The sequence below is a fragment of the Penicillium crustosum genome, assembly GCF_028827405.1.
Source record: "Penicillium crustosum strain IBT 35664 chromosome Unknown utg000002l_segment0_segment0, whole genome shotgun sequence".
Taxonomy (NCBI): domain Eukaryota; kingdom Fungi; phylum Ascomycota; class Eurotiomycetes; order Eurotiales; family Aspergillaceae; genus Penicillium; species Penicillium crustosum.
In genome coordinates, this window is record NW_026623123.1 from 7,896,807 (window position 1) to 7,920,932 (window position 24,126).

A 24,126-nucleotide genomic window follows, 5' to 3' on the forward strand; every position below is an offset into this window, starting at 1 on the left:
CAGAAGCTAACTTGACCCTGAGACCACCTTCGAAATGACGGATAATGGAGAGGGCTCGTCCCTAAATCCAGCTCGATCTGTGCCAATAGCCTCGTCCTCAGCGCGCTCGAGGTCCCCCGCACCTGAGTTTGGTAGCAGACAGGCTTCCATGGCACGCCTTGCATCCCCCGTACCCTCTCCTTCGTTTGGAACATCCTTGTCGTCTCGACAGGGTATTCCGGCCGGTCGACCTGTCACAAATATCAGCACCGAGCAGGAGTTTTCCAGGTCGATTGCCAATCAATCCTCGATCCCCGGTCCTGGACATTCTATCCTTGCATCCCAACTCCAAGAAAGCCTTGGTCGCTCGCCGCCGAGATTTGGAACTCCGTCGCGACACAACGGATCCCCTGTGGTACATCCAACTCTAGATACCCGACCATTGGCCTCTCAGTATGGCTCTTTCGACACCAAAAATGGAACCGATTCCCCGAATATGGCTCCATACGAAGACCCTGAAGTTATCAAGCGGCATCTAGTCACGGAACATACAGACAGTCAGTCGGAAATTGCGACTAGCCTTGGTGGTGAGGATAACTTCTCGAGTCTACAGCTTCAGGGCGGTGACATCACACGACAAGTTTACCGTTGGGCGGAAGATGCCGAGGCCGAAGCCGCAGGGCGGTTCCTGCGAAGCAAGAGCTTCAGCGTCAGCCGGCCAAGGCCAGAGGCCGATACGGAAGACATTGACACAATCCGGGTTCCAGGAGGGTTCCGCAGAGATTATTTGCGGAGAGCAGCTGGAAGTCCACACCGTGGAAGTGTTCACGGGTCAAATACAGGGGCGCCCCATGGACAGGGCGCACCTCAACTCCCGACTACTAGCTTCTTGGAGTTCTTGACTCTCTATGGACACTTTGCCGGAGAGGAATTGGAGGAAGATGACGAGGTGCTAGGGCCGGACGAGTACTTCTCATCTGATACCTGGGACGAGGCCGAAGAAGGCAGAGAGTCTGGAGAAGACGCAGCGCTATTGCAGCCTGATACATCGGGTCGGAAGAAGAGAAAGCATAAGCAGCGCTCACCGCCAGGAACAACTACTGCAACAGGTGCGGTACTCTTACTGCTCAAATCCTTTGTGGGTACCGGCATTCTGTTCCTACCACGAGCCTTCCTCAATGGTGGTATGCTCTTCAGTAGCATGGTGCTTCTGGGAGTCTCGATTCTGAGCTATTATGCGTTCATTCTTTTGGTCAATACTCGCATGAAGATCGAAGGGTCCTTCGGTGACATCGGTGGCATCCTATACGGCAAGCACATGCGACGCATCATTCTCGGATCAATTGTCCTGAGTCAGTTAGGCTTTGTGGCAGCGTACATTGTCTTCGTCTCGCAAAATTTGCAGGCATTCGTGCTAGCTGTGAGCAAGTGTGTGACCTTCATTGACATCAAGTACATGGTTTTGTTGCAGCTGGTCATCTTCCTCCCTCTGTCTTTGATTCGGGACATCAGCAAACTTGGGTTTACCGCCCTGATTGCTGATGCCTTCATTCTTTTGGGTCTACTATATATCTACTACTACGATATCAGCACTCTGGTTGACCAGGGCGGCATTTCAGATGTCGTTTCCTTCAATCCAGTCAACTGGTCCATGTTCATTGGTACCGCCATCTTCACCTACGAAGGTATCGGTCTCATCATCCCGATTCAAGAATCAATGAAGCAGCCAAACAGGTTCCCTGGTGTCCTGGCCGGCGTCATGGTTGTGATCACCTTTATCTTCCTGTCTGCCGGTGCCTTGAGTTACGCAGCTTACGGATCAGCCACGAAGACCGTCATTCTTCTTAACCTCCCCCAGGATGATAAATTTGTCAACGTTGTCCAGTTCCTCTACTCACTTGCCATCTTGCTGAGCACTCCGTTGCAGCTCTTCCCCGCTATCCGAATTATGGAGAACGAGCTCTTCACTCGCAGTGGCAAGTATAACCCATATATCAAGTGGCAGAAGAACGGCTTCCGTTTCTTCCTGGTTATGGTATGTGCTGTTATCGCCTGGTGCGGTGCAAATGATCTAGACAAGTTCGTTTCCCTGGTCGGAAGCTTTGCTTGTGTTCCATTGATCTACGTATATCCGGTGTGTCCTCATCCTATATCCCCCTAATCATCACAGAACGGTATGACTGACTCATTACATCGCTATAGCCCCTTCTGCACCTGCGTGCTTGTGCTCGCTCCAAACGTCAGGCGATTGCCGACGTAAGTCTTGCTGTCTTCGGCGCCATATGCTGCGTCTATACGACGTACCTGACCCTCATGAGCTGGATGGGCCCCGAGGTCCCTCAAAGCCCAGGATACTGTGACTCTCTTTGAAGAACTTTTTTTTTTTTTTTTTTTTTTTTTTGGTTTCTGTAGAGCGTGACGAGATAGGTCTTGTTGCATTTCTTTGTTCTGTCTCAACCCTAGACTGACATATCTATCATTGGGTTTTCATATGTTGCTTCAATACATGGACGGAGGGCATACTTGTGATGTTCATTCACAGTCTCGGTCAAATTGTCAGTATAGTCGGCGAATTTTGGGGTCAGACTACCCTTTCTGTATACATATTTTTTTGATTTGGGGAGCTATCTACTCGATCATATTTATGGGGCTTTCTTTAGAAGTTCATCGGATCAGGAATGAATCAAAATAACAGACCGAGCCCATCACCGAATCTCGAAGTTCTCACGATCAAAAAGATAGATCATCCTATAAAGGAAATATGATTCGAGCGCAATAATAGCATATGTACAGTGACTATCAGCAGACTGGAAATAATGCAGCCAGCGCCAATATCTAAGCGTCCTCCTCAAACCGCAAGTCTCCCTCTATATGCCTCCTCTTTTATCATTGTCCGAGACTCATCTGGCCTCAATGCAGAAACCAGCAGACCATGTATATGGAGGTGCAATACTGCGAAGCGAGACAGGTGCTTATTATCCCCAATGAAGCCCGAAAAAAAAAAGCACAAACAATCTCTTCCCGGAGACGATTCTTAAGCACCGGCCTCGGCGGCTGCGCCGCCCTTAGCAGCCTGCTCGGCGAGCTGCTTTTCCCGACCTCCCCACCTGCAAAGTAGAACCAAATTAGTAAACACAATCATATGATTTTTGTAGACAAACAAGACCAAAACAGGTCTTGAGGGGATGGAACATACTTCCAGTAGTTGAGATAACGGAATCCCTGGGTAGTCTGGGCGCCGAAGTTGGTCAAGTGGCATGCGAAGAGGAGGTAGTTCTTGGGGGTGATAGCGAGGGAGTAGCGCATGAAGGTGGCAGCGTAGACAACGAGGGCACCGGTCATGGGGCCGGAGATGCTGTGAAGATGAAGATATCAGTACAATTTCTCTGAGACTATTGCACCCAAGGGTAACGCAGAAGACGAAAGCCGAAGCTCCCATAATTTATCCGATAACAACGTACATCTCAGCGTCCTTCTGTGTGTCCATCACAGCGGCAACGGGGATACCGAAGTTGGAGACGGGGCCCCAGAAGTCTAGAAAGCGCCATTGATTGTCAGCAATCTGTGCAGTTCATTTGCGCTTTACTGCTTTGTTATAGTGCAAGTTTGAGAGGGAAAAGCGAGTTCCTCTCATCCTTGACGTCGCTGCCAGTGCTTATTCTCCTTCGGTCTCATTCGCCGTTGGCCGATCTCGGGACGGGAAAGGAAACCGGGGTCGATACGTACGAGTTGAGCAGACATAGTCCAGCACCGAGTTGGAGCGGATCTTGGCGTTGATTGCCTTAATAACAGCAGCCATGGTGAAGTTGCTGGGAGGTATCACACGGGATTGGATTCGGGGGAGGAGAGGTCGGTATCTGGATGATGCGGAAGTGCTCGACTCGCCCGGGGTCGGCCGTGTCACGTGAGCTAACTTCCTACAATATCATCTTCGTTGAAACTGATATTTTATAGATCAAGTATTATTTTATTGTATCGGGGTGGGTACAAATAGCTAATAACTATTGGTGGTTATGTACGATATCATTTTCAGTTGTATTCTTCATATATTGTGGTTTTTAGGCGCAATATAAGAAGTTCTATCAAAATATATATTGGATTGATAATTCATGCTGATCAACTCGAATTCACTTTTATATTACGGTTTAATGCTTAAACAACAACAAAGGAAGCAAACGACTAGGCGATATCTGACACGAACGCAAATCTGTTACATATAGGCCTATCTATGTAGGTAGTGGAAGGAGGCAGCGTACAATATAGAAGACACAACATAATTTAATAGGAAGTGGACATCAGTAGATAGGATATTAGACGTGGTTGAATGAAAAGGCCGCGTTTAAAAAGCTAGCATATTTTTTTTGACTTAATGCGTAATTCAAAGGGATCTTGGTCTTTTTTGTCCTGTTCCTTGACACGACCTCCATCCATGCGCCGCAACGCCTTGCCCAGTAGAAGTTGGGGTAATCTAGCCTGTCCGCGTATCGTTATCTCTCGCTGGAGGCGTCGACAATTGTTCTTATTCTGCGCTGAGCCGCCCTTGTTCCTTTCAGGGTGAAATCAGATCGCCGATAATTTAAAGCATAGAATAATCCTCTGTGCACCATTTCCAATTACCTGCCACCAAATCCAGGAGGAGGGTATCCGCGTCCCTGGCCAGGAGGCTGGAAGCCAGGAGGAGGTTGGAAACCGGCAGCTATGAGAATGAATTATTAGCATGGAGGATGGAATGGGAGAATTATTTGGGGGCAAACTTACGAGGGCCACCCTGAGGAGCAAATCCAGGAGGAGGCGCAAAACCAGCTAGAAAAAAGCCAGTCAGTTTGAGTCTCAGTCAGTATAGGCAAATGGAAGTACTTACGAGGTCCACCGGGGGGCCTCCACGTCCAGCGAAGCCGGGAGCAGGGGCACCTGGGAAACCTCCAGGGGGAATCCAAATCCGCCTGGGGGTGGGGGTCCACCGACACCGGCTGCAGGGCCTCCGAGTCCGATAGGCAGGCCGCGGCCAGCGGGCTTGCTGATACCAGGGCCCGCGGCAAGAGTGGCAGCTGCGCCGGGTCCAGTAGTTCCAAGTCGGGCAGAGGGGTCGGCAGGAGGAGGACCTTCAACAGAGCAAGACACGACTTGAGTACCGCGCACGATAGTCAGACCCAGGCTTCGCTTCTCTTCCGCTTCGACCAGCGGGGCGTTTGTGGGACCAGCAGCGGGCTTGGATTTCCGCTTGATGCGACGGAATTCTTCTGTGTCTGCAAGAACTAAGTTCATGTGCTAGAGGGCAGAAAGGTCAGCTTGAGCGCGTCGGTTTCTGAAGCAGGGAGAAATACCTTATCGAATGCAAGCATGGAACCGGTCATTTGACGTCCATCGTTCAATGTTACGCGCATCCGGTAGTTAATCTGGAGGAGAAGTTAGATATTCCAATCGAGATCTAGAAGTAATTTGAGCTAGACTCACAAGGTTTTGCTAAACGACAGAAGTTAGCGACAGCCATTGACCGCACGGGTTTCGGGGGTGCAAATGGGGACGAGAAACTCACCATCTTGTGGGAAGCCATGTTGGCCAGAGAGCGCGCACGGATGCGACTTGACAGAGCAAAAAATAGATATCAGTAGATAGAGAAAGTCTTTCTACTGTGGCGGATGAAGCAAAGATGCGAGATCCTATCCAAGATGTGAAGCTCAAGCTTGTCGGGTGCTGCCAGTTCTTGATACTGGATTACATAAGAAATGAGTCAGCTCAATCCCAAGCCTTTCTATGCCTCAGGCACAAGGTGGGTCAACCTTGGAAATGTCGTTCTGACTAAGCGCTAAGATTAGGCTCATTACCAAAGCAAAGATCAGGGCTTCCAAGTCACGTGTAAGAACCCACAGTCCACACTTTCTCTTTTTCCGCGATCACTCTTGTCTCCTCAGTCGACAACCACTTCACGCCCAACCGCCGTCATGGTATGTTCAGCTCCTTGCAATCCAAATCACACAGTCCAGATCAACTGCTTTGTTTTACTGTATCCCATTTAATCTGGGCCCCAACCTGGAGATTCCCACCTCGCGCGCACCCAATCTTCAATTTCCCCCAAATATCTATTCTTTGCCTAAATGCACCATTTCACAATTTGCGACTAACATTATGCAGTCCGCCCAAGTTGCTAAGGCCGAGAACCCCTGCCGATCCCTTCGCCTGTCGAAGTTGGTCCTGAACATCTCCGTCGGAGAGTCCGGTGATAGACTCACTCGTGCCGCCAAGGTTCTCGAGCAGCTTTCCGGTCAGACCCCCGTCTACAGCAAGGCCCGTTACACTGTCCGTACCTTCGGTATCCGCCGTAACGAAAAGATCTCCGTCCACGTCACCATCCGTGGCGCTAAGGCCGAGGAGATCCTCGAGCGTGGCCTCAAGGTCAAGGAGTACGAGCTCCGCAAGCGCAACTTCTCCGAGACCGGTAACTTCGGATTCGGTATCAGCGAGCACATCGATCTCGGTATCAAGTACGACCCCGGTATTGGTATCTACGGCATGGACTTCTTCGTCTGCATGTAAGTTTTCTACTACACGCTACATTTCACCATAATCCATCCCGGATATTAACAAACAATTTTAGGGACCGCCCCGGTGCCCGTGTTGCCAAGCGCCGCCGCTGCCAGTCCAAGATCGGTGTCAACCACCGCATCACCACCGCCGAGACCATGAAGTGGTACAAGACCAAGTACGATGGAATTATCCGTTAAGTCTCTAAATCAGAGATAATGGCTGGGTAGGGCCTGTGAAGTACGAGGTACTCGACAAGAACCAAAAAATTATCCCGAGTACTCGAGGAAACAAAATTTGTGGACGGGCACCCCACTGCCAGTCAGCGGGCCCCTTTGATCTCTGCATCCAACATGGTCTTGATTTTGTACTCCGGCAACCAGGATAGGCGTGGGAGAGACATGAATTGATTATTACCCTTTTACTGCTGCTTTTCCCTTTTCACAATGAGGCTTCACGAGAGGTGATGTTTTCCGCATAACCATTGTTGAATTGGATGGTGGACACTGGGTTTCGATCTAGTGTCTAGCCAAAACTCGCTTGAGAATGCCTTCCGGGCTTCGTCAAAGAGTCGGTCTCTTTCCCAGCGAGAATTTTCTCGCGGTGGATTGGGTGCCTTGTTCTGGCCTATCTTGTCTGTCCTTATCCTATCCTTGTAGCTGCCATTTGCCTGGCATAGAAGTAAACCGGTCGTAGCTTGTAGAGTGACAATACGGTCCTCCGATCTGACGACAATGCCGACCTAAGAACCGCCAACACTTACACACAGCATACTGTGTGACCTCTTAAAAAAGCAGCTTGTCCTACAGTTTGGATAACCCATCCTCCACCCGAAATCGATGTGGACTTCGAGACATGCAGCCAGGAAGATTCGAGTCTTCATATACCCCGGAGTTTGCTATACTTGTCTCTGCTCTACCCATAACGGGGGGCTGTCGGTGGGTACTTCACAGTTGAAATGAGATGACTTTTGAGATGCCTGAGTTACTTTGATACCTAATAGTCTATATAGATGTAGAAGCCTGTATCTGGAGATTCCAGTAATCCCCTCCAATTCATCCACGATAGTGATAACGGAGGTTTGCCCTTACCACAAACGCCGTTAAACTCTGCCTTATAAATTCGTTATATCGGAGCCGAGTTGAGAATTTCGACTACCTAGTCAATTATTATTCCATATTAGGTAAATGCTTCTTAGAAGCTCGGCCCAGCTCTTGGGAGGCCTCCACTTTCTGAGTAGCACCGACTCCAGCCCGTCATTTTGGGATAGAGACTAGTAAAATATGAAGCTTGTGTATAAATATGAGAGCCTATTACAGGCAAGGAAGCTATAGGTATTGAAACAGAGTAGCTGTGCCAAATTTGTATTTAACCTGGATATATATATGTGCATGGACCTACACATCTGAATACTTCGGTTTAGCAGGTATTTTGTTGTGTCTCAATTAGCTGAGTATACATAACTTTTATGGCAAGAGGAATAGGATGCGCTTGGTTTTAAGTTTCATACAAGTTAATTAATTTACTCAAAAAGAGAAACCCCTCTTTACTATATTAGAGTTAAAATTGATCGCCCTTCTAAATGATAATAATGCAAAAACTTCCTGAACCATTACTTTAAACACTATCTGTAAATTACTCCTTCTCAAATATATACAATTAAAGAACCAAGCATCATAGGCTAGGTTTATTTACTACCTAAATCATACTGTGGTTGAGATACAAAGGGTTTACTCATTGTACCTTGTATATGGGCATCACCTTCTACGTATGTAATTCACACATGGGATTGTGTTCTACGTGGTGCGGTCTAACACATCAGAAGCGTGTTGAGGCATGCGAAGGACTGGGTATAGTATTTTTTCATTCTCTCATTGTTCTTCTGTTATCCTTGACATAAATCATAATGTAAAGTATCCAAACCCAGACAAGTGGGAGTATATAGTAGGTATAAGCCTCCCTATATTGCTCTCCATAGAATGAACCCCCCCAAAAAACGCCGGAAATTACGCCGATTCTAAAATCAACCATTAACTACCAGAGGTAGCAATTTAGATTTTCTGATCCGCCATCTCAATGTTCTTGTCACTTGGCTTATGATCATCCTCACCAGCTTCCAAATCCATGGCCTTGGCATTGGCAGCGTCATCAACTCCAGCCACAACACTTTCGAACCGGCGACCACGTTTCTCAGGGCCAACGGCAGTAGTGACCATGATACCGAGAGCAATGATCGCAGTAGCAACTCCCATCACAGGCCCATAGGCCTCAACACGATGGCCGCTTGCACTAGTGATAAATGTGGATTCAGAGACTGCGTTTATAATCTGCGACGATGGCGAGGAAATCATATTTCCAATCTGGTATGTCAGACCCGTGAACGAAGAGCGGAACGCCGGGGGTGAGAGTTCGGCCAGATGAACGGGAATCACGCCCCATGCTCCTTGAATGAAGAATTGCATGAAGAATCCTGTCGCGCTCAGAGAGCCTTCGCCTTCTGGGAGAATCCATGCAGGGATGAGAACCCCAGATACAAAGGCGGCAATGATGATTGCTCGGCGACGACCGAAGAATTGGGACAGGTAGCCGATGATGGTTCCGCCCACACAGGCTCCTGTCTTCATCAGAATTGAAGCCCGCGAGGCGCCCTCGTTATTAAGCTCCTTTGCCGTGAGCATGAATGTGGTATAGGAGTCTTGGGATGTGTGGGAATAGAAATTGAACTATCGCGGGACAAATTAGATAAATGCTGGTAGAGGCTGGAATATCAGTCATAACATACCCAGGTCATGAGAATGACACAGTAGACGCACATGCGCCACTCCTTGCCCAACATGCTTATTGTTTCACGCCAAAATTCGCCTGCGTTCATTGTTCGCTTGCCGGCTTTCTTGGCTTCGATAAAGGACTGTGACTCGGGGAAGCAGATGCGGATGAGACCAACTGCAATTGAGATACCGGCTGCACATGACAAATTGTTAGTGGTGGGCCAATAGTATTCGATGGGAATAGGAGACTCACCTGCAATCCAGAATACAGTCTTCCAAGTTTCTGTTCCACCGCCAACACCGAGGTTGGCACATGCTGCAAACACATATCCCATGGAATACCCTTGTTGAAGGATTCCAGACATAAGGCCTCTCGCGTTGACACTGGTTCGTAGGATGATTAACAAAAGTCACTGAGTTTTGGAGGATATTACTCACGGGCAATGTTCCAAAGCCATCGAGATAGCATTTCCATAAACGCCACCCATGAAAAGACCAAAGAGACTTCGTACAGCCAAGAACTGCTGGAAGGTCCTACTATAAATGGTGCCAATTTGCAAGATTCCCAGAATAATCATATTGAGCACCATGGGCCATTTACGACCATATTTGTCACCAGCAAGTCCAAAGAATGCTGCTCCTACACTCCTCAGCAACAGAGTCAGAGTAATAGCAGTCGTAATATCCGTTTTGGATCTGCCGTAGTAATCTGCCAGCTTTACTGTCTGGATGGAAAGGGCATGGAAGTCAAATGCATCGGCAGTCCAGGCAATAAGTCCCACTATAAAGAATAGCCAGTCTCGAGCTGAAAGCTCCGCCATGAGACTGAAAGGGTTCTTAATAGGCTCTGGAGATTGCCATTCTGCGTATGACTCCCCGTGCTCATTGGTCACCTCGACACGCTGCTTCCAGATGAAGAGATCCCCGATGGACTGACGTGCCGTGGCGAACATGCCATCCGGAATGGGGTCTGCCCTCTCATTTGAAGACGCCATTATGGCAATCTATCAAGGAAAAAAGGAGAAAAAAGAGGCAAGAAGATAGAAGAAGAAGCAGGCAAGGCAAGCTAACCAACAGAATATTCAGATCACTCTGAACAAAGTGGCCCAGAAAATTTGACAGTAGACTTTGTGGGATTTTTCCAGGTGATCTGTGGGATATTCCTTTCGATTTTTACGTCTACACCCACCATTTTATAGGTACACCCCGCGATCTATCCCCGCATCTCCATCCCGCATTTTTCTCGTGGTTGGGACAATGAATGCTGCTGCACCCCAGGATCCCCCGAGTTTCGGACAAGTAAAATACCTCTCCGTTAGGGAGCCAAGCAGATGCCAAGGGCTTGGAATCACCGTGCCTCCAATGCCAGGACAGGATATAAGTAACATCCCGCACCGCACACTTTAAGGCTGGCTTGGCGTGGGGATAACCTTGGGCAGAGGCCCCTCGGGATTTGGCTCAGCCGACATAGATAAGCACCCGCAAGCCGTGTGGCGCTGTGTGCGTGATAATTGCTCGTTTACGCCGAAAAATTTGAGTAAAAATGGGCCGATGTGCACTGCAGTGGCTCCGGTTCGGGTTTTAATGTGAGGTTTGGGTCTAAGACCATCGGAATGACTTCCTTCAGGGCTCTAGTGTGCTGTTAGCAGTCGGCTATATTACCTTGGTCTGGGGAAATGTCCTAGATTAAGGGTCACTGGGTCTGGGGTCTGGGGTTATATATTTTTATATTGAGAAAGTACCGAAGGGATTCAGGCGCTGCTCATCTGATGACGTTCGAATATTTCAAGCGAAATTGGAATGGTTGGATGACAGGCTCCGCTAGAGTGGATCTAGTTAAGGGGCCAATTTCCAATTCACAATCCTGGAACCTCCTGAGTTCGGAAGTCTTGGCTTTAGCCGCGAGAGGCTACTTGTAACAGTTGGAACGTAAAATGGGCCAAACATGCACATTCCTTGCCTTTAGGGTCCACGCGATGAGGGTCAGATTATATTCTCATGCAGGCACCAATGGCTTGCATTTAGAGAAATGAGTATCCTTTAAAGAGTAGAGTGAGTGATGTATATTTTCAGAACAGTAGTATTTGACTCAGAAAGTCAGAAGAAACAAAGAAATACCAGAGAACGTGGGTAGGTGGATGAGTGGTAAGAGCCACCTACGTGTTTTACTCAACTATGTACTCCGTCCATGGGTACTCCGTAGTAAACATTGTGAGGGCGGTCAGGTATACCTCCACGTAGAAGATGTATGAACTTGAGTTGACAGCACTCCTCTCAGGTTAATCTGACAAACAAGATACCAGAACGTTTACTATCTACATTTCACTTTGCTCTCTCTTTCTTTATCTTTCCCAACTACAAACACTGCATGTAAAAGACACGATCTTGGAAGCCCCCCGTATCACGTGATCGCCCATAAGCGACACCTCAGCAACGACAGCAGCGGCCTCCTGAGGTCACTTCCGCATCTACCAGATCTCTACCCCCCTCCTCTCTTCATACATCTTCTTCTTCCTTTCCTTTTTCTTCGTCGTGATATTCGCATTTCATCACCCTTTTTCAACATACTTCAATTCTTCAGCCTTCTTTGCGTGGCGTTTCATTCGGCGAACTAGGTCGTACTGCGGCCTACGTAAATATGGCACCTCTCCCTATCAAGTTCACAGAGCTGGTCAATGTACGTGGTTACCCCTCATCTCTATCTCATAACCATTGAAGCTTTGAAACTGACTTGCGCCTGAATCCTACAGTTGACCTCTGTCGGCATTGCGGTATGTACACTTAACCATGATTACCAGCGATGAGCTCGAGCTTCAAGACGGATGCACCGGCCGCGCATCGTAATATTGCTGGATATCATAGGACTGTTACTAACGTTTATGTTTACAGCCGGCATCAATTGGCTTCACTTCATGTGTAAGTTGTCTACTGTTGCCTTGCGACTGACCCTCAAAACATGGATGACAAGGCCCGGCTAACTTGACATTCTTCCGTTTTAGACACTAGAATCCGATCACTACGTTTGTGTCCGTCAAAAGCTGGACGAGGATAGCAAACCAGAAGTCATCATTATCGACCTCAAGAACAACAATGAAGTTCTACGACGCCCGATCAACGCCGACAGTGCGATCATGCATTGGAACAAGAACATCATCGCCTTGAAGGCTCAGGGCCGTACCATTCAGATCTTCGACCTTGGCGCACGGCAAAAGCTGAAGTCGGCGAATATGAATGAAGATATTGTCTACTGGAAGTGGTTCAGTGAAAGGTCCCTCGGTCTGGTCACCGACTCAGCGGTCTACCACTGGGATGTCTACGATGCTACACAGCAGAACCCCGTCAAGGTGTTCGAGCGACTTCCCAACCTTGCAGTATGTGGTTTGCGATGTGGATACAATAATGTAAGCCTAGTATGCTAATCTGGGGGTGCTCTTTAGGGATGCCAAATTATCAACTACCGCGTCAACGCCGAGGAGAAGTGGATGGTCGTGGTCGGTATTAGCCAGCAGCAGGGTCGGGTCGTCGGATCGATGCAGCTTTACTCAAAGGAGCGTGGGATCTCTCAGTTTATCGAAGGTCATGCCGCCTCTTTCGCCAACATTACCGTCGAGGGCTCCCCCTACCCCACAGCCTCTTCACCTTCGCCGTTCGTACCCAAACGGGCGCCAAGTTGCAAATCGCCGAAATCGATCACCAAGAACCCAACCCTCGCTTCCAGAAGAAGGCCGTCGAGGTGTACTTCCCACAAGAGGCGGTCAATGATTTCCCCGTTGCAATGCAGGTATCCAGCAAGTACGACGTGGTCTACCTCGTTACGAAATACGGCTTCATCCACCTTTATGATCTCGAGACTGGCACTTGTATTTTCATGAACCGTATCTCCAGCGAGACGATCTTCACCACGACTCCGGACTCCGAGGGAGCCGGTCTGGTCGGTGTGAACCGCAAGGGCCAGGTCCTGGCCGTCAGCGTTGACGAAACCAATATTATCCAGTACCTCATGGAGAACCCCGCCATGTCCGGTCTTGCTATCAAACTTGCCTCGAAGGCCGGCCTTCCAGGCGCGGATCACCTGTACCAGCAGCAGTTTGACTCTCTCATGGCCTCGCAGGATTACGCCGAAGCCGCCAAGATTGCCGCCAACTCCCCCCGAGGTTTCCTTCGCACTCTGGACACTATTAACCGTTTCAAGAGTGCTCCTCAAACTGGTCAGATGTCGGTGATCTTGCAGTACTTCGGTATGCTGCTGGACAAGGGTTCGCTCAACAAGTACGAAAGTGTTGAGCTTGTCCGTCCCGTCCTGCAGCAGAACCGCAAGCACTTGCTTGAGAAGTGGATGCAGGAGAAGAAGTTGGAGAGTTCGGAGGAGCTTGGTGACATTATTCGGCCCTACGACATGTCTCTTGCTCTGACCGTTTATCTCCAAGCTAATGTTCCTCACAAGGTTGTTGCTGGATTCGCGGAGACTGGTCAGTTCGATAAGATCCTTGCATACTCCAAGCAAGCTGGATACCAGCCGGACTACACCCAGCTGCTTCAGCACATTGTTCGCGTCAACCCCGAGAAGGGCGCCGAGTTTGCTACTCAGCTTGCTAATGAAGAAAGCGGCGCATTGGTTGATCTTGACCGGGTTGTCGACGTGTTCCTGTCACAGAACATGATCCAGCAGGCCACTTCGTTCCTCCTGGACGCTCTTAAGGACAACAAGCCTGAGCATGGCAATCTGCAAACTCGTCTTCTGGAGATGAACCTCGTCAACGCCCCCCAGGTCGCAGACGCCATCCTCGGAAACGAAATTTTCACACACTTTGACCGTCCTCGTATCGCCCAGCTGTGTGAGAATGCCGGTCTCATCCAGCGTGCACTGGAAAACTCAGATGACCCAGCTGTAATCAAGCGCAATATTGTTCGCACCGACAAGCTGAGCCCCGAGTGGCTGATGAACTACTTCGGTCGTTTGTCCGTGGAGCAAACTCTCGACTGCATGGACACCATGCTGGAGTCAAACATTCGCCAGAACCTGCAGTCTGTGGTCCAGATTGCCACCAAGTTCTCTGACCTTCTTGGCGCTAACCGCCTGATCGATCTTTTCGAGAAATACCGCACTGCCGAGGGTCTCTACTACTACCTAGGAAGCATTGTCAACCTCAGCGAGGACCCTGAGGTGCACTTCAAGTACATTGAGGCTGCTACCGCCATGAACCAGGTCACCGAGGTTGAGCGTATTTGCCGTGAGAGCAACTACTACAACCCTGAGAAGGTGAAGAACTTCCTGAAGGAAGCCCGCCTGACAGAGCAACTCCCCCTGATCATTGTTTGTGACCGTTTCAACTTTATCCATGATCTGGTCCTGTATCTTTACCAGAACCAACAGTTCAAGTCGATCGAGGTTTATGTCCAGCGCGTCAACCCTGGTCGTGCCCCTGCGGTTGTTGGCGGCTTGCTGGATGTTGACTGTGATGAGGCCATCATCAAGAATTTGCTCTCGACTGTTGACCCATCCGTCATCCCCATCGACGAGCTCGTAACTGAGGTCGAGAGCCGAAACCGCCTTAAGTTACTTCTGCCTTTCCTCGAGGCCACTCTTGCCACTGGCAACCAGCAACAGGCTGTCTACAACGCTCTTGCGAAGATCTACATTGACAGCAACAACGACCCCGAGAAGTTCCTGAAGGAGAACGACCAGTACGACACTCTCATTGTTGGAAAGTACTGCGAGAAGCGTGATCCCAACCTGGCATACATTGCCTACAGCAAGGGTCAGAACGATCTGGAGCTTATCAGCATCACCAACGAGAACTCTATGTTCCGTGCCCAAGCTCGTTACCTCGTTGAGCGTGCCGATCCCGAGATCTGGACCTTTGTCCTCAGCGAGAACAATGAGGGCCGGCGTTCCCTTGTGGACCAGGTCATTGCTACTGCAGTTCCCGAATCTACCGAACCCGAGAAGGTGTCTGTCGCCGTCAAGTCGTTCCTTGACGCCGATCTTCCCGGCGAACTGATTGAGCTGCTCGAGAAGATCATTCTGGAGCCCTCTCCTTTCAGTGATAACACCAGCTTGCAGAACCTCTTGATGTTGACTGCTGCCAAAGCCGACAAGAGTCGCCTGATGGACTACATTCACCAGCTCAACGAGTTTTCCGCTGATGAGATTGCTGAGATGTGTATCAGCGTTGGTCTGTACGAGGAGGCCTTTGAAATCTACAAGAAGGTTAACAACTACCTGGCCGCCGTCAACGTGCTTGTGGAGAACATTGTCAGCATCGACCGAGCTCAAGAGTTTGCTGAGCGTGTCGAGCTCCCCCGAAGTCTGGAGCAAGGTTGCCAAGGCCCAACTCGATGGTCTTCGTGTGACTGACTCAATTGAGTCCTACATCCGTGCCGAGGACCCGTCCAACTACCACGAGGTGATTGAGACTGCAACTCACGCAGGCAAGGACGAGGATCTTGTCAAGTACCTTCGCATGGCCCGCAAGACGCTGCGTGAGCCGGCTATTGATACTGGTCTTGCTTTCTGCTTTGCCCGCCTAGACCAGCTTGCTGAGCTCGAGGACTTCCTCCGCACTACCAATGTTGCGGACATTGAAGCTTCCGGTGACAAGGCTTACGCTGAAGGCTTCCACCACGCCGCTAAGATTTTCTTCACCAACATCTCTAACTGGGCCAAGTTGGCGACTACCCTGGTTCACCTGGAGGACTACCAGGCTGCAGTGGAGTGTGCCCGCAAGGCCAACAGCGTTAAGGTCTGGAAGCAGGTCAACGAGGCCTGTGTTGAGAAGAAGGAATTCCGTCTGGCCCAGATTTGCGGTCTGAACCTGATTGTTCACGCTGAAGAGCTACAGAGCCTTGTTCGCCAGTACGAGCGCAATGGTTACTTCGATGAACTGATCGCTGTCTTGGAGGCGGGTCTTGGCCTCGAGCGGGCTCACATGGGCATGTTCACCGAGCTTGGCATTGCTTTGTCCAAGTACCACCCAGACCGTGTCATGGAGCACCTGAAGCTCTTCTGGTCCCGCATCAACATCCCCAAGATGATCCGGGCCTCCGAGGAAGCCAACCTCTGGCCCGAGCTGGTGTTCCTGTACTGCCACTACGATGAGTGGGACAACGCCGCTCTCGCCATGATGGAGCGCGCAGCTGATGCCTGGGAGCACCACTCGTTCAAGGACATCATCGTCAAGGTTGCCAACTTGGAAATCTACTACCGGGCGCTCAACTTCTACCTTCAGGAGCAGCCCCTTCTGCTCACTGATCTGCTTCAGGTTCTGACCGCTCGCATCGATGTGAACCGTGTCGTTCGCATCTTCCAGAGCTCTGACAACATCCCCCTGATCAAGCCTTTCCTGCTCAATGTCCAGTCTCAGAACAAGCGGGCTGTCAACGACGCCATTAACGAGCTTTTGATTGAGGAGGAGGACTACAAGCTGCTCAAGGACTCTGTCGATCAGAATGACAACTTTGATGCTGTGGCTCTCGCCCAGCGCCTTGAGAAGCACGACCTCATTTTCTTCCGCCAGATTGCGGCCAACATTTACCGCAACAACAAGCGCTGGGAGAAGTCGATTGCGCTCTCCAAGCAGGATAAGCTCTACAAAGATGCTATTGAGACCTCCGCTATTTCCGCCAAGCCCGAGATTGTGGAGGATCTTCTCCGCTACGTAAGTTTGCTATTTCTGAAATTGCTGGAGACTTTACTAATTGCAACTAGTTTGTCGATATTGGTAGCCGCGAGTGCTACGTTGGCATGCTTTACGCCTGCTACGACCTCATCCGCCCCGACGTCATCATGGAGATCTCATGGCGCAAGGGTCTTCACGACTTCACCATGCCCTTCATGATCAACTTCTTGTGCGAGCAGACCCGATCGATCGAGATGCTCAAGAAGGACAACGAGGAGCGCAAGAACCGCGAGAAGTCCACCCGTACAGAGGAGGACAACACTCCCATCTTGCAGGGCTCGCGGCTCATGCTTACCCAGGGCCCTCAGTCCAACGGCGCCGGTCTCACACCCCAGGCAACTGGGTATCGTGGATTCTAGAACCGTGCACCGTATTTGCTTTTGATTCTCCGTTTCTCTTGCATTTGTAACATACAGCGGAAGTTATGCTTTGAGGTTGCAAAAGGAACGATTTTCATATGGGGGATGGTTACGCCAAGAGCGTGCCATAGGAGGAACTTCATGACATCCCATTAATCTTGCTTTCTGATTTTTTTTTTTTCTTTCTTCGCCCGCATGTATTTGATAAGTTTGCGTTTTTTTTTTTTAATGCTTTTAAAACAGTCTGGGCCATGGCCCTGATATTCAGTAATAGCATTGCAATTTCCATAATTCTTTTTATTCTCACCGCAGTAATCTCAGTCATTCCCTGTTTTTTTCCCCTTCCCAATACCGAGGCTGCCAAGGGTATGCCTAGGCGGATCCATTCGAGAGTATAAGGGTCTTCGGTGAAGAATGTAGCATCGCCAAGACGCCAAGGGAAATCATCTGCAACTACTCGGTACTATGTATTATTTGTCCTCATGAGATTGAAGGTGAGTGCTGCAGATCACTCATTGCCTTATCAACTTTTAGCTTTGCCCATGAGGTGCAATGGAAGGTTAGCATTGGACCGTGTTTCAGGTTGTATAGCTATGTATGAGATGCTAGTGTCCCGTCCCCACTCTTCCTACACCTCGGCACGAACAAGCATAATTTACGTTTCTTTTTTTTAGCCATTGTGATATACGTATGGAAGGTACTGAGGCATACCAGACATAGCATAGGGTTTCATAGTTCCGGCGAGCTCGACGAGCTTAGGCTGCCGAATTCCCTCTCGGCCCGGACAAATGGAAACACTCAGGTCCCGCGAGGGGAGACTTGGCCCGCGCGGGGAAGAATCATGCAGCAAGGGTTACTGGCGGAAAGAAGGAAGTGGATTTCTCCGTCGGGGATGCGAGTGCATATAGAAGGCATGACCAAAAGGAGCTCAGGAGTTCATGCTGACGAGTTCATGTCAACCGGATCGGGGAAACTTTAAGATTGGGGGCTAGAGGTAGGTAGATAAGCGCTTTCGAGCGGTGGTTTTCCGTCGGGGATGTGCAGTCCAATGCAGACGTGTGACCGGCAAATCTTAGGGGGTTGATCCTGTTAAGTTGCCCATGGCCCGGGGGAACTTCCAAGGTTGGATGCTGGTGGTGGTAGATAAGCGCTTCGAGCGGTGATTTGCACATCATTCCAGATCTATCTTTTTCAGTGCAGACACCCAAAGTGGAAGGAAGCTTATCAGCCAAGAGAAGAAAGAGTAAGGGTGTTGCCAGTTTCTCTGGGCACTGCAAGAAATAAGTAGGCAATAGTACGGAGGAGATCAGGTTGCATGTCTCTCGGCTTATGGTGCTCACAATGGAATAGCTCGGGGTGTATAAGGGCCATCTTGGCAATGTTGGGAAATCCCAATGGCGTTGGAATGTCGTCTTTTGGCGTGCGTAGGATCTACCCGATTAGTACTCCGTAGTCGTACCTGTCATACAAGCGGGAGATCCCCGAAGTGCCAAGTGGAATGGTTTATATGGTTGTAAGATCGAATTTGGGAGGAGAGGCGCTTAATAGTGGGGGAGATCTAGGTCATCGTACTTCGTACAAAATTAGATAGCGTCATGTGCCCCTCCTATCGGTCCAACTATTTTTTTTTTTTGGATGATTTTTAGTGGACGCATGACCGGTCAAAGATTTTATTTAACCTTGAGAGAAAAAAAATATAACCGAATAAATATGAGTCAGATCAGACCGAGCTAGGTAGAGTGTAATTATGTCGATATCGGCTCATATCTTTCCCCAAAGAGGAGACAGAAAGAAAGAGAGGACCTTGTAATCGAATTGGCCCGATCCACTTCTCGTTCTGCACATGTGTTTGTCGAGAGTTCTCCGAGTCTCCCCCGGACTTTTCCCTCCTTTCTCAGTTTCCCGTGAATATCCGTGCCAGTTGCGACATCAAATGATTTTATGTTCCTCGATGTTTGAAGTTAATCCCGAGGGCCCGAGGTAGATGAACGGAAATACTTACCTAAACCACCCGAAGTTATCGTGCGAGGGGGAATGACTTATCGTACGAGAATATGGGGAGTTCTCCGGGGTAGGGAATAATAGGAATATAGTATAGCTAGGATGTACTCCTATTAGTTAGTTAGATTGGTTAGATTAGTTAGATGGGAATACCGGCAGTGCCAAGTACAAAAGGGACCCATTGGATAATCGAATAACTCAATAATATCCTAAATTCAATCAAAATCATAAAATCCATTAAATCAATTATTCAATTATTATTCTATTCGATTTGATCATTTCTCAAATTTCCCAATTTTCCCAATTTCTAGGCATTTGGCCCCGGTGTACCGGTGAACCTGTATGTACTTGTTACCTCATTCCTGGAGTCAATCCTCTCGCCCCGGAAAGTATCTGTGACATGTAGATCCGTCCTTGTGATTCCCCTCTTTATCTATCGACCCCCTCCCCCAACCTTCGACTCTTTTTTTTTTTTTTCCTTTCGTCTTTATACTTCCTTCTTCATTTATCAATTCGATTCAATCTCTATTATACAACATCGCCTTTTACTTTTATACTGAAGAAATAGAGTGATTGTGAAGTGACCTGCCGAAACCGGCCTGAAATTGGATCCGGATAGCTCCCCTCCCCCCCAGCTTTCTTATAGTGAGTCACCGCCCTCTGCTTCCCACACCGGGGAAACCTTGGATGCTTCATATGCTTCATCTAGAGAGAAACTTCATCTAATAAATTCCTCTCTAGTAAACTCACTCCCCCCTTGTAACCTTATCTCCCATCTCATCACATACATTCACAATGGCTGCCCCGCACCGCCAACCAGAGGAGGCCATTGATGAGTCTGACTTCATCGAGGACCACAATGAGCACCACCAGGACTCAGTCCACCGTCGTCTGCGGGCCAACTCGACTATTATGCACTTCCAAAAGATTTTGGTTGCCAACCGTGGTGAAATCCCCATCCGTATCTTCCGTACCGCACACGAACTGTCCCTCCAGACGGTCGCAGTCTTCTCACACGAAGATCGTCTCTCAATGCATCGCCAAAAGGCTGATGAGGCCTACATGATCGGTCAGCGGGGCCAATATACCCCCGTGGGTGCCTATCTGGCTGGTGATGAGATCATCAAGATCGCCTTGGAGCACGGTGTCCACCTGATCCACCCCGGCTACGGTTTCCTGTCAGAGAACGCCGACTTCGCCCGGAAGGTCGAGAAGGCTGGTATTGTGTTCGTCGGTCCTACCGCTGATACTATCGATGCCCTTGGTGATAAGGTTTCTGCCCGCACCGCCGCTATCAAGTGCAATGTCCCCGTTGTTCCTGGAACCCCGGGCCCCGTCGAGCGCTTTGAAGAGGTCAAGTCCTTCACCGATGAATATGGCTTCCCCATCATTATTAAGGCTGCCTTTGGTGGTGGTGGTCGTGGTATGCGTGTTGTTCGTGATCAATCCGAGCTGCGTGACTCCTTCGAGCGTGCTACCTCCGAGGCCCGCACCGCCTTCGGTAACGGTACCGTCTTCGTCGAGCGTTTCCTTGACCAGCCTAAGCACATTGAGGTTCAGCTTCTCGGTGATAACCAGGGCAATGTTGTCCACCTCTTCGAGCGTGATTGCTCCGTCCAGCGTCGTCACCAGAAGGTCGTTGAGATTGCTCCTGCCAAGGACCTTCCCGTTGAAGTCCGTGATAGGATCTTGTCCGATGCCGTGAAATTGGCCAAGTCAGTTCGCTACCGCAACGCTGGTACCGCCGAGTTCCTTGTCTGTGGCAACGAGCACTACTTCATTGAGATTAACCCCAGAATTCAAGTCGAGCACACCATTACCGAGGAAATAACCGGTATCGATATTGTGGCCGCTCAGATCCAGATTGCTGCTGGTGCAACCCTCGAGCAGCTTGGCCTTACCCAGGACCGCATCTCCACTCGCGGTTTCGCCATTCAGTGCCGTATCACTACTGAGGATCCCGCCAAGGGCTTCTCCCCCGATACTGGTAAGATCGAGGTCTACCGCTCTGCTGGTGGTAACGGAATCCGTCTGGACGGTGGTAACGGCTTTGCTGGTGCCATTATCACTCCTCACTACGACTCTATGCTGGTCAAGTGCACTTGCCGTGGCTCAACCTACGAGATTGTCCGCCGCAAGATGCTGCGTGCTCTGGTTGAGTTCCGTATCCGTGGTGTCAAGACCAACATTCCTTTCCTTGCTTCGCTCCTGAGCCACCCCGTGTTCATCGATGGTACTTGCTGGACTACTTTCATTGATGACACCCCCGAGCTGTTTGCTCTCGTTGGCAGCCAGAACCGCGCCCAGAAGCTGCTCGCTTACCTGGGTGACGTTGCTGTCAACGGCAGTAGCATCAAGGGCCAGATCGGCGAGCCCAAGTTCAAGGGCGAGATCATCAGACCCGTTCTCAACGATGCTGCTGGCAAGCCAATTGACATTTCTGCGCCCTGCACCAAGGGCTGGAAGCAGATTTTGGACAGCGAAGGCCCCGCGGGCTTCGCTAAGGCTGTGCGCGCTAACAAGGGCTGCTTGATCATGGACACTACCTGGCGTGATGCCCACCAGTCGTTGCTCGCCACCCGTGTGCGAACAATTGATATGCTGAACATCGCTACTGAGACCAGCTACGCATTGAGCAACGCTTACTCGCTCGAGTGCTGGGGTGGAGCCACCTTCGATGTGGCCATGCGATTCCTCTACGAGGATCCTTGGGACAGACTTCGCAAGATGCGCAAGGCCGTCCCCAACATTCCCTTCCAGATGCTGCTGCGCGGTGCCAACGGTGTTGCCTACTCTTCCCTTCCCGATAACGCCATCTACCACTTCTGTAAGCAGGCCAAGAAGTACGGTGTCGATATCTTCCGTGTCTTCGATGCCCTGAACGATCTTGACCAGCTCGAGGTCGGTATCAAGGCCGTCCACGAGGCCGGTGGTGTTGTTGAGGCCACCATGTGCTACAGTGGTGACATGCTGAACCCCAAGAAGAAGTACAGCTTGGAGTACTACCTGGGTTTGGTGGACAAGATCGTCAAGATGGGTCCCCACGTTCTTGGAATCAAGGATATGGCTGGTGTGCTCAAGCCCCAGGCTGCCCGTCTGCTCGTCGGTGCCATCCGCGAGCGCTACCCCGATCTCCCCATCCACGTTCACACCCACGACTCCGCCGGAACCGGTGTCGCCTCCATGATTGCCTGTGCCGAGGCCGGTGCTGATGCCGTGGATGCCGCTACCGACAGTCTGTCTGGTATGACTTCGCAGCCCAGCATTGGTGCTCTCCTTGCTTCGCTGCAGGGTACCGAGCACGACCCCAAGCTGGACCTGAACCATGTCCGCGCCCTCGACAGCTACTGGGCTCAGCTTCGCCTGCTCTACTCTCCCTTCGAGGCTGGCCTGACCGGCCCCGATCCCGAGGTCTACGAGCACGAGATCCCTGGTGGCCAACTGACCAACTTGATCTTCCAGGCCAGTCAGTTGGGTCTTGGACAGCAGTGGGCTGAGACCAAGAAGGCATATGAGGTGGCTAACGAGTTGCTGGGCGACATCGTCAAGGTCACCCCCTCCTCCAAGGTCTGTGGTGACTTCGCCTCCTGGATTGTCAGCAACAAGCTGTCCGCCCAGGATGTGCTCGACCGTGCCGACCAGCTCGACTTCCCCGGATCAGTCTTGGAGTTCTTCGAAGGTCTGATGGGCCAGCCCTACGGCGGCTTCCCCGAGCCTTTGCGTACCAAGGCCCTGCGCGGCCGTCGCAAGCTCGACAAGCGCCCCGGTCTGTACCTGGAGCCCATGGATCTCATCAAGATCAAGAACGATATCCGCGAGAAGTTCGGCGCCGCCACTGAGTGCGACGTTGCCAGTTACGCCATGTACCCCAAGGTGTTTGAGGACTACCGCAAGTTCGTTGCCAAGTTCGGTGATCTTTCCGTTCTGCCCACCCGTTACTTCCTTGCCCGTCCCGAGATCGGCGAGGAGTTCCACGTCGAGCTGGAGAAGGGTAAGGTCCTGATCCTGAAGTTGCTCGCCATCGGTCCCCTCTCCGAGCAGACTGGTCAGCGTGAGGTCTTCTACGAGGTCAACGGTGAAGTCCGTCAGGTCAGTGTCGATGACAACAAGGCCTCGATCGAGAATTTGGCCCGCGCCAAGGCCGACCCCACAGATAGCAGCCAGGTCGGCGCTCCCATGAGCGGTGTCGTGGTTGAGATTCGCATCCACGATGGCCACGAGGTTAAGAAGGGTGATCCTATTGCGGTGCTGAGCGCCATGAAGATGGTATGTTATTTATTTCCTTTCTATTACAGACGTGAATGTGTTGCTAACTCTCATCCAGGAAATGGTGATCTCCGCCCCGCACAGCGGAAAGGTGTCCGGCCTCCAGGTCAAGGAGGGTGACTCCGTCGATGGCCAGGACCTGATCTGCAGGATCAGCAAGGCGTAAAAGCATAGTGACTCTGTACTACTGAACCATGCACGATTTGTGATGTGTGATGTGACTTGAATGATTTCTCTCAGCGTTCTTAGTTCTTGTTTTCGAGTTCCTCTCTAGATTTAGGCAATTTGCTGTTCTGGCTTATTCGGAATTAAACGGTATTTCTTCTGTTCAAACCTTTTCACAGTTATTAGTACCCCTCATAGATCTATATAGTTCCTAAGCCAGCGCAAGTGAGTAATCTCCAAATCTAGCTCCGATCTACCTAGGGTTATGGTTCCGAAGCCAGTGATTCCCAAATTTAGCTCCGAGCCGGACTTCTGCCGTTCTCCCCGCAACATCCTCCTTCTCCAACTATCAATGGCCAATCGCCAATCGCAAATTGCCGATGTTCT

General features: G+C 50.3%; 7 protein-coding genes across 7 annotated transcripts; 4 read left to right on the top strand and 3 right to left on the bottom strand.

Moving 5' to 3' along the window:
- Window positions 1–34: 34 nt before the first annotated feature.
- Window positions 35–2,349, top strand: N7487_006487 (putative amino acid transporter; the record flags this gene model as incomplete). The annotated part of the gene is made up of 2 exons (XM_056874234.1): window positions 35–2,113; window positions 2,182–2,349. 2 exons carry the CDS (start codon window positions 35–37, stop codon window positions 2,347–2,349), a joined length of 2,247 nt encoding a protein of 748 aa, XP_056731954.1.
- Window positions 2,350–2,959: 610 nt separating this feature from the next.
- Window positions 2,960–3,895, bottom strand: N7487_006488 (pyruvate transporter MPC1; the record flags this gene model as incomplete). The annotated part of the gene is made up of 4 exons (XM_056874235.1): window positions 2,960–3,086; window positions 3,176–3,334; window positions 3,441–3,513; window positions 3,706–3,895. Coding segments are annotated over 4 exons (495 nt in total), but the record flags the coding sequence as incomplete, so codon positions are not given.
- Window positions 3,896–4,539: 644 nt separating this feature from the next.
- On the bottom strand, window positions 4,540–5,533 carry N7487_006489 (small nuclear ribonucleoprotein-associated protein; the record flags this gene model as incomplete). The annotated part of the gene is made up of 6 exons (XM_056874236.1): window positions 4,540–4,675; window positions 4,738–4,782; window positions 4,841–5,247; window positions 5,304–5,375; window positions 5,434–5,442; window positions 5,516–5,533. 6 exons carry the CDS (start codon window positions 5,531–5,533, stop codon window positions 4,540–4,542), a joined length of 687 nt encoding a protein of 228 aa, XP_056731956.1.
- A 96-nt stretch (window positions 5,534–5,629) lies between these two features.
- N7487_006490 (60S ribosomal uL5 domain-containing protein) lies at window positions 5,630–6,925 on the top strand (the record flags this gene model as incomplete). Its single annotated transcript, XM_056874237.1, has 4 exons — window positions 5,630–5,749; window positions 5,796–5,924; window positions 6,112–6,509; window positions 6,575–6,925. 4 exons carry the CDS (start codon window positions 5,630–5,632, stop codon window positions 6,699–6,701), a joined length of 774 nt encoding a protein of 257 aa, XP_056731957.1. The 3' UTR covers window positions 6,702–6,925.
- A 1,627-nt stretch (window positions 6,926–8,552) lies between these two features.
- Window positions 8,553–10,264, bottom strand: N7487_006491 (carboxylic acid transport protein; the record flags this gene model as incomplete). The annotated part of the gene is made up of 4 exons (XM_056874238.1): window positions 8,553–9,224; window positions 9,284–9,462; window positions 9,523–9,653; window positions 9,708–10,264. The coding sequence occupies 4 exons, from the start codon at window positions 10,262–10,264 to the stop codon at window positions 8,553–8,555; spliced, it is 1,539 nt and encodes a 512-aa protein (XP_056731958.1).
- Window positions 10,265–11,739: 1,475 nt separating this feature from the next.
- Window positions 11,740–17,396, top strand: N7487_006492 (uncharacterized protein). The gene is given in 8 exon segments (XM_056874239.1): window positions 11,740–11,946; window positions 12,020–12,040; window positions 12,159–12,185; window positions 12,269–12,640; window positions 12,707–12,919; window positions 12,940–15,559; window positions 15,579–16,927; window positions 16,978–17,396. The coding sequence occupies 8 exon segments, from the start codon at window positions 11,908–11,910 to the stop codon at window positions 17,305–17,307; spliced, it is 4,971 nt and encodes a 1,656-aa protein (XP_056731959.1). The 5' UTR covers window positions 11,740–11,907; the 3' UTR covers window positions 17,308–17,396.
- Window positions 17,397–20,103: 2,707 nt separating this feature from the next.
- Window positions 20,104–23,873, top strand: N7487_006493 (pyruvate carboxylase; the record flags this gene model as incomplete). Its single annotated transcript, XM_056874240.1, has 2 exons — window positions 20,104–23,574; window positions 23,633–23,873. The coding sequence occupies 2 exons, from the start codon at window positions 20,104–20,106 to the stop codon at window positions 23,738–23,740; spliced, it is 3,579 nt and encodes a 1,192-aa protein (XP_056731960.1). The 3' UTR covers window positions 23,741–23,873.
- Window positions 23,874–24,126: the final 253 nt, after the last annotated feature.